General features: G+C 32.8%; 1 protein-coding gene across 1 annotated transcript; it reads right to left on the bottom strand.

The window, feature by feature from the left end:
- Positions 1-526: 526 nt before the first annotated feature.
- On the bottom strand, positions 527-3,892 carry LOC110700605 (cyclic dof factor 3-like). The gene is made up of 2 exons (XM_021878164.1): positions 3,555-3,892; positions 527-2,139 (listed from the first exon to the last, which is right to left on the bottom strand). The coding sequence occupies exons 1-2, from the start codon at positions 3,672-3,674 to the stop codon at positions 907-909; spliced, it is 1,353 nt and encodes a 450-aa protein (XP_021733856.1). The 5' UTR covers positions 3,675-3,892; the 3' UTR covers positions 527-906.
- Between the last annotated feature and the right edge of the window lie 7,637 nt (positions 3,893-11,529).

Raw genomic sequence — 11,529 nt, 5'->3', positions numbered from 1 at the left:
TACCTAACAGTTAGTCTTTTCGCTGATTTTTAAGCAAAATTACCCAAACTCAAACTTTTCTCCAGGAGATGGATATAAGACTGCAAGCATGGACCATCAATTATTTTGTTGTCAGATAGCTAACAAAACACAGCAAAAAGGTCTTAAACAGTTATCATCCTATTTGATTTGGCAGCTATCAACAGACTGTTCAACATCTTTCCACAACTGTCACTCATACCCCTCTAGTACTTCCTGCTAGTCATTATTGGCTGCTTAAAATCTCTTTAGATATTCACTAGAAAAAAAAAAAAAAAAAAAAAAAATTCTTTTCTGGTAACATTATCTTTCTCTGGATAACAATTAATTATATCTAGGCAAAAAAGCTCTGAAATTCATCAAAATTTCAACCTAACACTTGTACATTGCATAGATATTTTCTGATTTTCTGTTTTCCTAAAAAAAGGATTCAACAATTTTGGCACTAACTTAAATTGCATAAACATGCAGAGTCTGAAGAAGTGGTACTTCAGAAACATCTAAAAAGGGAGTGAAACAAAGGCAATTTTCATTATTGGATAGAATATATTACAACAAGAAGCTAAGTATAGCTAAATGTATCTGTCACACCCACTCTATTTATACCTCAAAACACTTCAAAAAGAGGTTTATGTACAAGATCACAAACAAGAAAAATTTGAGAAAAAGAAGAAAAAAAAAACTCTGCATAATTCTACAAGATGATGACATGCTTCTGGTTGCTGCTTCTGCTCCAACCCTTCCCTAAACAGAAACTTGTTCCCTGCTTCCACTTCCCTGGTTAAGGATCACTAATAATCTATAATAGGCTCATCAACTAATATTCTGAGCCATACATGTAGGTGAAGTTTCCGAAAACTCATCCTTTGTTAAGTTTCGGTTTCACCTTCAAGCACTCTCTTGGAAGTTCATTGACCGACATAAAGCTGCAGGGTTAGCCTGTAATGCAGGTGGAACGTCTATATTGTGTAAATCATCGTCTTTCTTCTTTGACTGTAAGGTATTGAAGAAACCTCCTCCTTTACTTACAGAGTCACCCTTCTTAATCCCAAGAGTACTCCATATAGAACTGTTGGCAGCCTCATCCGGATCATCAATTCTCAATGTCTTTGGTACTAAAACAGTGGGTGTTCCTATGCTCTTTTCATTCTCACTTTGGTTAAGCATTTCTCCATCCCTTGAATGCTTGCCTAGAGTTGGGGAATTAGGGTTGGATTCCGGGCTTTTTTGGCCAGGGGGACATGGAGACACCCAAGGAAAGTTCCAAGGCATTGCACCATTCCAATAAGGAGGAGGGGGGTAAAATGACATAGGGAAAGCTGAAGGGAAAAATGGTGGTACAGGAACTGCCGGATTCCACATGTAAGGCCATTGATAGCAGGGCATTTGATTGGTGAAACCATTTAAGTTTGGCTTGATTTGCCCTTGTTGGCCTGCCGTTGCCTTCTCATCCATTGAACTCGTTGTGGTGACTGTTGATCCACTAGATCGATCATCCCCGTTCTCCTTGCTCCTACAAACAACCTGGTCCATGTTATGGAACCCATTCCTAGGAGTAGCAGTGGTGCCATTCAAGACTTTCTTATCTGCAATGTTAAGCATTGATTCACACAGGGGATTGTCTGGTCCAAAGGTCAAGACCGTTCCATTGGTTTTCAAGCCCGGGTGATGAACTCCATTTGGAACATCAAGACGAGCTGCTTGAAGAGCCTCAGAAACCGTGATGTGGCAATATCGGGATGCAGAGCTCTTGTTCTTTCGTCTTCCTGCTCCTACAGGAACATTCCTCATAGTACCACCAGCAGTCCAGTACCTCTGACAGCTCTTACAAAAGTGTCGAGGTTGGTTGACATTATAGTTATTGTAGTAGCAGAACTTCGTGTCCATGCTATTGCACCTAGGACATGGGAGTATCTTATCCGGTTTCTTCAACGTTTTCTGCTGCGAACTCTTCTGATCATCTGACTCCTTCTCATCCATCTCTTCAGATTCCTTCTCAGAATCTGGTGCTTTCTCATTGTCATTAGTATCTGACATTATTGGTGGATTTGTGGAGTCTTCCTCAGGTGGTGGTGCAGGATCGTCAGACTGTTCGATCTCCATTGCATCTTCTGTGGATTCCTGAAATTCAGAAAGCTCTTCCTGTCAATCATTGTTATAGTGCTCGAACAAAATACCAACTACTGTATTTAGAGTAAACACACTCCCCACCCCTACAAAAATAATGAAAGAACATTTATTAAGAGATTTGATTACAAATCAGTGAATCACATGTTGAGGATCAATTGCCATCTTAGACTACCTTATTGGGTGACATTAAAAGTTACCCCTCGATAAACAAAAAAGTAAAAAAAGTCAACCCCGACTTACAACAAGTTCTCATGAGACCGTCTCATACAAGACTTCACTAACTCAGTAATTCCATATATGAAAAAGATGTCATTAGCAAAAATGAAGATGTTCATACAAGCTACTCCCTTAATTATTGATGATCCAAATCATACAAGTTTTGTTCTTTTTGCTACTATTCAAAGTGGACTTGTGAATTTCTATGACTAGTAAAAAAATAATTGGGGAAGAACAATTAATGATTATACACTCCATAATTGAGATGATATATATCAAGGGGAAACCTAAGTAGGTGAGAAGATATGTAATGTGAAAAGAGAAAAAAGAGAAAAAATTAATGAAAATTTGACGATGTCAAAAGATTCAACCAAACAATAGATTTTTAAAAGCTAACTATATCACATTAATGAACCTTCTGGAAATTCAAGCATAAATTCCATCTTCGTTACAGATCAAAGATCCTCCACTTACCCAAAAAAAACCATAATAATTCATCAAAATAAATTAAATTGAATAAAATTCCAATTTATTTTTCCCTGTTTATAGTTTCTTCAAAGGAAAAAAAATAATAATTGAGTGTTCAAAACTTCAAATAATACTAAGGTATTTATTAAATTTGGTCACAAAAAAAAAAAAAAAAAAAAAAAAAGTATTTATTAAATTATTGCACTTTCCATTTTATTATTACTAATAGATAGACCAATATTATTTCTCAATAATAATTAAAAAAAAAAACTACTCTTGTAAATTAAATTAAATTTTCTTTAATAATTCTTATATTACTCAATATTTAGTGAAATAAACCTCAAAAATCAAAATTAAAATTCTTTTTTTTTTTGAGGAAATAAAATTAAAATTCATTGACTAATTGATGAGTAAAGCTAGTACCAACTACTTAAAAAAGCAAGTAAAATCTACCCACTAAACAAATCCCAAATCCAAAAAATGGGTAAAAATCAAAACAAAAAAACAACCCCAGATCCATTATTAAAAATTTTATAACAAAAATTAACCCCTTCATTATTTTTTATCCATAATAAAAAACCCGACCACAACAATCTTGGTTCGTTCATGTAGCCGACCCCATCTTTTCGGAACAAATTAACTATAATCATAATCAATCAAACATACAATTAAAAAAAACAAATTGAAACCAAAAAAATATAAATTAAAAAATATATATATACCTTATCATCAACATCATGAAGGTCAGAATTAGAACTCTCATTAGAATCATAACGAGGTGATTCATTATCTCCAATAACAGGTATAGTTTTCCCAAACAATTTAATCGCTGGATCCATCATTTTTATTTAATTTTTTTTATATAATTTTCCACCTAACCAAACACGGCCTTATTCTCTCTCCTAAAAAATCGCGGTTTAGAAGGAAGGAAGGAGGTCGTTTAGTGAGTAAATGATTGTCGTTTCAGAGAAGAGGGTATTTTTATTCTTAGAGAGAGAAAGAGAAGAAAGAGAAAAGAAATATGGTGGTGCAAACTTGGCATTCTCAGGTTTTGGGTTTTTGATCCGTTTAAAATCAAATTGGATGCCATGTCAGCATCTTTAGTATTTCTCAGCCACATATATTTTTCCTAGTCCCCCACTTACTTTTTTATTTATTTATAACATAAAGTATTTTTAATATTTATAATATTAATTATATACTCTGTATTTATTTTTATATAAAAAAAATCTTTTATCGTTAGCATTAAATATATGGCCCTTGAAGTAGACGTGGCACCATCTAATTGGCCCTATCAAGATGGAATTGACCTTTTTGGTTTCAATTTGATTCTTTTTCTTTTTCTTATTTTCATAATTATTTTTCACATGGATTATTTATATTTATTTTTATTTTTATTTTTGTAAGATTTTACGTTTTTGCTTTTTGGATTGGTTGGAATGTCTTATATGTGAAGCAAAACCATGGTTAACAACATAGTACGTATACATAAGTTGGGAAATAGTTATAATATAAAGTATTTTTAATAATATATGTTACACTAATAATACTCCAGATAGTATTAGGGGTGAGCATAACAGGGTACCCTATAAAAATTTCAGGAACCGGAACCTGTTGCAACAGGTTCCTCAAAATGAGAATCGGAACCGGAACCTGTTGAACAGGTTCCTGGAAATTGGGAACCGGAACCTACAGGTTCCGGTTCCGATTCAGAATACCCTATATTATAATATACTCACTAACTTTTTCGCGGAATTTTTAATAAAAAATTGGTTGGTCACTAATTTATAATGTTTGCAACTTGCAAATAAGACAAACTAATAGTAGTTGTCTAACAAATTTAATATATATATATATTTTTATAATTGTAATTTTGATATTTATTATTTAAAAATTGAGTAAGAATTAGTGTATAATTTGAAATTAAGTGATACTTTTATCAGGTACAGGGTACCCTACAGGTTTCGGTTCCAAAAAATTGAGAACCGGAACCTATTACAACAGGTTCTCCAGTTTGCTACTCGGAACCGGAACCTCTTGTACAGGTTCTGGTTCCGGAACCTGTAGTTCCTAACAGGTTCCGGTTCCGATTCAGGGTACCCTGATTTTTTGCTCACCCCTAGATAGTATAAGTGTATAACAAGAGCACATGACAAAAAGATACCCAAAATTAGTAATATTAAATATTATGTACTACATGCTTTCTTTCTGTGTGTTCTTTGTCTGAATTGTCTCTAAATTGTTTAGATATTTATTTAAATTGATCGATATGAATAAATAAATCATAAGTTATCTCTTTTTCAGGAAATAAGAGCTATTTTTTATGTTAGTAATGGATATATATCTCACCTAACATTGTTTAGTCTTGAGTAGCATGTTAGCAAACAGGGTGAAAACTATGGGATTGCATTTTTTTTATGGGACTGTATTCATTAGCTTATATGTTTAGCGATCTTCACGGCGGCTACATACATACATATAAATCTTTTAATCCATTTTCTCTAACCGTACTTTATACTTCATTTTTATTTTTATCTAATATTCATTTGTTTTCTTTTTCAAAATTATCATAAATGAAAAGTTTATCGGAGTTAACTCGTGAGAATTAAGGAAATATTTACAAGATAACACTGTTAAAACATGCATTAAAAATGATTAGGGTCTGTTCTCATACGTTGAAATTCAGTTCAGTTCAGTTCAGCTCCTAATTTCCTTCTCTTATAAAATATTCATTTCAGTTTAGTTCAGTTCAGTTCAGTTCTAACAATTTCATCAGCAGCAAAATAGGCATCTTAATCTTGGCCTTTTCCGCTTACGGCTCGACTACAGATTGAGAAGTAGAAGTCCAACCAGAAATTAAAGAAGAGTCAGCATACGACCCTTATTGATAGGCGCGACCTTTTTCGATCGTTCCACTTCGGAAGTCAAGGAAGGAGCCGAGTTCAGTTCAGTTCAGTCCACTTCGGAAGTCAAGGAAGGAGCCGAGTTCAGTTCAGTTCAGTTTAGTCAATGAAAACAGGCCCTTAAGATAATTAAGAAGACAAATGAGAGTAACTTTTACAAATGGATGGATGGATGGGATTGGAGTATGATATATGATGGCACTAAACCTTAACATAAAATATACATTTATAATTACTCTTTTATTGATATTTATTTATATCTTTCTTACATTCTCTCAAACTTCATAAGCTCTTTAAAAACATGATTTTGCTCAAAAGGAGCAATATAGAAATGTGCAAGAAGGCAACTAGCTATGAACATATTTTTAGAGAAATATTATTGGTTGAAAATAAAAAAACTGGTGGAAGAAATTCGATCTTATGATGATTTATAATTTTTTTAAAAAAAATGTATGTCATATTTATGATATACGATTGTCGATTAAAGTTATAAAAAGAATTTATACAAACTCTAGAGAAACAAACTAAATGCATCTATAGTTCAAAAATACCACAAACATGTACTTCCTCATCTCCATTTTTTTGTTCCATTGTAAATAAAAGGGTTAGATTTCAATAACTTTAACTATAAATTCTCATTAATCAATAGCAGATAATATAAAAGGGGTTATTAGATTCATCTAATCATTTCATTATATATTTTATTAAAACTGTCAAAATTGTTTGGCAATTCAGCTTCGGTTTGAAAACGGGCCGGTTTGAAATCGGTTCAAGTGCCTTATGGATCGGTTTCGGTTCAGTTCACATTATTATTAGTTCGGTTTCAGTTTATTCTTGACCGGTTTTAATTCGGTTCGGGTAGTAAACGATTCGGTGCAGACGGGTTGCGGTTTGTTAACGGCTCGGTGTGGACGGTTTTTATCCCAATTCATACGGTTTCAGGTTAGAAACGGTTTGATATTTTTTCGGTTCGATTTTTCATTTAGGTTCGTTAATGGATTCGGTTCTCATACGTACGGAATAATATTCGGATCAGTTTGTTTCAGATTTTCTAAAAGACAGTTCGAGTCGGGTTTCGATTTTAAAAGATCGATTTTTAATCGTTTCGGTTCACATTTGGGTCTGCTGGTTTCAAGCTAGAATTTTTCAAGTTTCTTTTTCAATTGATAAATTGATTAATAATATTCCTTATTATAGTTTTTGTATTGACTTTAATGTGTTTTTAAAAGATCAAATGATGCAATCATCTATTCTAAGAAGTTTGAGAATTACAATAATACATCATAAGAATTTGATCGGGCAAGCTTTGGTCCAACATAATTCCGAGCACAATATGAAGCACTTTGATGATGTTGTTTAATGAGAAGACAAAGATTATTTTTGTTTAGTCCATAACTACATAAAAAAATCAGGGGAAACAATAATGTACTCCATAGTAACATATGTGCATAATTAGATTTCATTTAAAATACAATTTAACGTAATAATTTTAATTAATCTTCCCTTATAGTAAGCGGTTTGTAAATGGTTCGGTTCATAAACAGTTTGGTTTATAAGTGGTTTGGTTTATAGACAGTTTGGTGCAAACGGCTTGTGGTTTGTTAGTGGTTCGGTGTAAATAGTTTTTCTCCCGATTCAAACGATTTCGAGTTGAATAAAACAATTTAAGGTTAGAAATAGTTTGGTTCTTTTTCTGTTCGGTTTTATTTCAGTTTGGTTTAGAACTGCTTTGATTCTTATACAGTTTAACATTATTTGGATCGGTTCGATTTCGGGTTTACGAAAATATGTTTGGGTAGGTTTTTAAGTTTTAATCGATTCGGTTCTCATTCAGGTCGGTTGGTTTTGGGAAATTAAACGGTTACGGCTTGAAATTTGACAGTGCTATATTTTATTAATTTATATTAGAGGTGGGCATGGGCCGTGCCGCCCACAAGATTGGCCCAGCACGAGCCCGATAACGGCACGACACGACACGGTGACCGAGGAGTAGGTCATTCCGTGAACACGATTTAAAGAATCTGGCACGAGCACAGCACGAACCCGCAGGCGGCACGGTAGTTTGGCTCGCCAGACACGGCCCGACACAACCATAAAATAACATAAATAATAATAAAGAACTATAACTCTATATGAATGATAAAAAAAAACAATTAATAAACATAAACATAATTAATAAAATTATTTAAATAATATATCCATTTTAAATGTTGTTAAAAAAAATTAAAAATGAAAAATACTATGGGCGGCCCAATGCCTGGCATAGCACGCAAGACGCGGGCACGGCATGGCACGAGCCACCACCAGGCACGTCCCATGGCGGCCCAACACAGCACGTTTCCCACCTCTAATATATATCAAGTTTTATAATTTTTGCGCATATAAAAATAAAGTTATATATCTTTTAAGACACATTTTGAAAACCGTAAAAAGTCAAATAGAGCAATAAAATGAGGACAACATAGGGAGTATATGACATAAAGAAACTGAGTTTGTTATCGGAGAGTAGCGAGCAGCACGGAACTTGAATCAAATCAATCAAATGGAAGAGTAGAAGGGGGCTTTCCACTATTCGTGTGGTTGAGAGCCCTAACAGCCAGGCACAACGACATAATTATCAGGGGCGCGCTTTTATATTTTCATATATTGCTCAACACTTACACAAATTGTGTCTTCAGTACGTAGTTCAATTCTTCACATAATAGTTTGATACTAGTACTCCATATATAATATACTCCCTCAATCCGTTTCAATTCATTTGCTTCATTTTTATATACTAGGGTGGCCAACGCGCGCGATGCACGCGATATGGCTAGCCAATGCGGAGAAGTTATCAAGGCTTGTCTTTATACTTAAGATTTTAGCTTGTGCATAGTTATGATTAGTAAGCATTTTGCACGTAAAATGTGTTATGCAATTTTTAAATACCTTGAAACTGGTAAGAATTAATACGATGAACCTTTAGAAATAGTAATAATCGACTATTAAGTTCAAAATCATATATCCTTAAACTTTTCTTATGTATTTTAAAAAGTAAATAAAAAGCATTTACATGCTTTTCTTATAGAGTCTAGATGGTTCTCTAGAATAAAATTTTGATACATATTACAAGCTGAAAAACAAAGAGAAACAAACAGAGGAATAATGAAATTTTGCATCAATTTGTTCTTGGGTACCCTATGAGTAATTAGGACTCTTAGGTATTAAATTTAGTTTTGAGTTTTGGATTTTTTTCAAGTCCGATGCAAGGTATATTTATACTTAGTATTGGTGTAAAGTCTAATATGATCATCTAATATAAAGTTTGGTAGCTTGAACCCAATGTAAAAATCCAAAATAATAAAATACGGAGTAGCTTTTTTTTTTTTCCTCTCTTTGTATATTGGTCCAGGGGCTTTATTTTTAATTTTTTAATGCTCTGTAATTAAACCCAATGTAAGAAGAGCTGAGTTATCCAATGCAGGCAAGCTTGAGCTCAACTTATTTCAACTCAACAATACAAAGAAATATAGTAAATCATTAAGTTGATACTCATTAGATGCAGAGCATATAGCATTATTAGGATGCATCATATCATATTCTCACAAGAAAAGTGGTATCTTCTATTCTAACAAGTAACAATAAACCTTTAAGGTAGGTTAGGATTGATAAGAGAACTACTCACACCTCCTTTCCTTCAAATATAGAATATACATCCAGAGCCTAAGCACAAAGGCATTCTACTCCCTTTAAAAAACATGTACCTTGAAAAATTGCATCTTCTAAGTTGTGGACTCTCATTTTACGCTCTTAATCCCAAAATTATAATCAAAATTTAGATGTCCTTTGCATCTCATAACAACGAATCTAATAGCAATGTTAAAAGCCACCTTTGTAAAATTCTACAATCCCCAAAATCAAAACCAAAGTACAATCTAAAAATCATAAATAAAAATCCTAAAAAATCGTATAGAATTAAAGTACCTTTTGATCGGATTTGTGGTAGCGCTTAACTGGACAAACCACAAAGTCACTGACAAATATTTATGAAATGATCAAATTGAAAGAATAGAAAAAGACATGAGGGGATTCCACGGGGTAGTGCTCGGAAGTTGGTATATTTCCCTCGCTTATAGTGTTTCTGGTTCTCCATTCACTTTAATTATCTACTATATTTTTTTCTTTCAAAATCCAATCAAATTTAGGAAAAATAGATGAATACCCAGACCCTAAAACGTAAAAAGGATAATACCTTAAAATCTAAAATCAATCAAAACCTTATAAAACAATTGAAATTAAAACTGAAAAATACTTTGAAGATAGTCAGTGACTTTGTGGTTGAAACTTGAAACCAATAATTCAATCGATTGAATGGAAAGATGAAAAAGTACGTAATAACAGAGAGAAGATATATAGTATTAAAAAAAATCTTGTAATATTAAATGGGGGCAAATGCGTAAATACACATTTTTGGGATTATAATTGTCACAACAGTATTCATAAGAGCAAGATTCTACTTTTTATAAAGTAGGGTAAGGGTGTCCCTAAAAGGATTGATCCATACTATATATGGTCAGGGAAACTACAACTTTACTCTCACACAATTAATTTAGGTCCTACTACTTTTATATCACATCAATTTTTACTTTTTTTTAAAAAAAAAATAAAATAAAATTATCTCTCGTCATTTCAATTAAAACTAAAAAAAAAGGAATATATGAGTACGTGGAAAACAATCAACGATAATGCAAGACATAAGAAAAGGACTTTTTTTCAAACAATCTAAGGGTCTGTTCTCATTGACTGAACTCAGCTGAACTGAACTGAGATGAGCTGAACTGAACTGAACTGAGCTGAAATGAACTGAACTGAACTGAACTGAAATGAATATTTTATAAGAGAAGGAAATTAGGAGCTGAACTAAACTGAACTGAACTGAGCTGAGCTGAACTGAACTGAACTGAACTGAGCTGAACTGAACTGAACTGAATTTCAACGTAAGAAAACAGGCCCTAAGAGTGTGTTTGGTTAGTATATTTTTAAGGATGGAAACGAATATGGTTAAACCATTACCAATATTAAATGTTTGGTTATATGGTTAAACACAAATGAATTTCTTTCTATAGTTCAACCTAACAAATGAAAAGGTAATACTTATATCCTAACAAATGAAAAGGTAATACTTATATGATTGGTTTCCCTTTTTATTTATTTATCTCCTTTTCACTTTGTTTCCATTGTTCTAACCAAACGCCTCTTAAGTGAATAGGATTAATAATACTTCCTCCGTTATTTTTTTATTGCACCATGAGGAATTTCACGCTTGCCAAAGCATTTTTTTAGCTATTAATATCTTCAATTATACTTTTGTAAAAATTATAAACAATTGATATTTGAAAAGAAGATTTCGAGACGAATCTTACTAGATCCCACATGACTATATTTTTCCGAATGGATAAATCACAAGTGATAGTCAAAGAAGATTAAGTGAATACTGAATAGTGTAAAAGTCCTAATAATGCAATAAAATAAAAACGGAGGAAGTATATGAAGTTCACCCACCCGATTTTCCTTTTAAATTCAATGGTTGTAAATTCGTAATAGACACAATAGATACATTGATACAACAATAAATGTCCTTCTCATAAATGACAATGGTTTAATTATTGTTTGAAAAATGCCAATTATATATTTACTTAGTATTTTAATTTGTACTTGAAAAAACAAAGGATAATTGTCACTTTACTAGGATAAATTCAAGTATGTGCCAATAGACAAGGCCTCCTATATACGAAATACGGAGTATATCATTGGA

Source organism: Chenopodium quinoa, unplaced genomic scaffold, assembly GCF_001683475.1.
Source record: "Chenopodium quinoa cultivar QQ74 unplaced genomic scaffold, ASM168347v1, whole genome shotgun sequence".
Classification (NCBI taxonomy): domain Eukaryota; kingdom Viridiplantae; phylum Streptophyta; class Magnoliopsida; order Caryophyllales; family Amaranthaceae; genus Chenopodium; species Chenopodium quinoa.
Note: the sequence above shows the minus strand (reverse complement) of the source record. Positions and strands in the feature narration are given on the sequence as shown.

Bases quoted from the DNA above. Each gene is read 5' to 3' on its own strand.
- LOC110700605 (XM_021878164.1), bottom strand. From the start codon at position 3,674: ATGATGGATCCAGCGATTAAATTGTTTGGGAAAACTATACCTGTTATT. The intron at 2,140-3,554 runs GTATATATATAT...TCTGAATTTCAG, and splicing joins TTCATGATGTTGATGATAAG to GAATCCACAGAAGATGCAAT.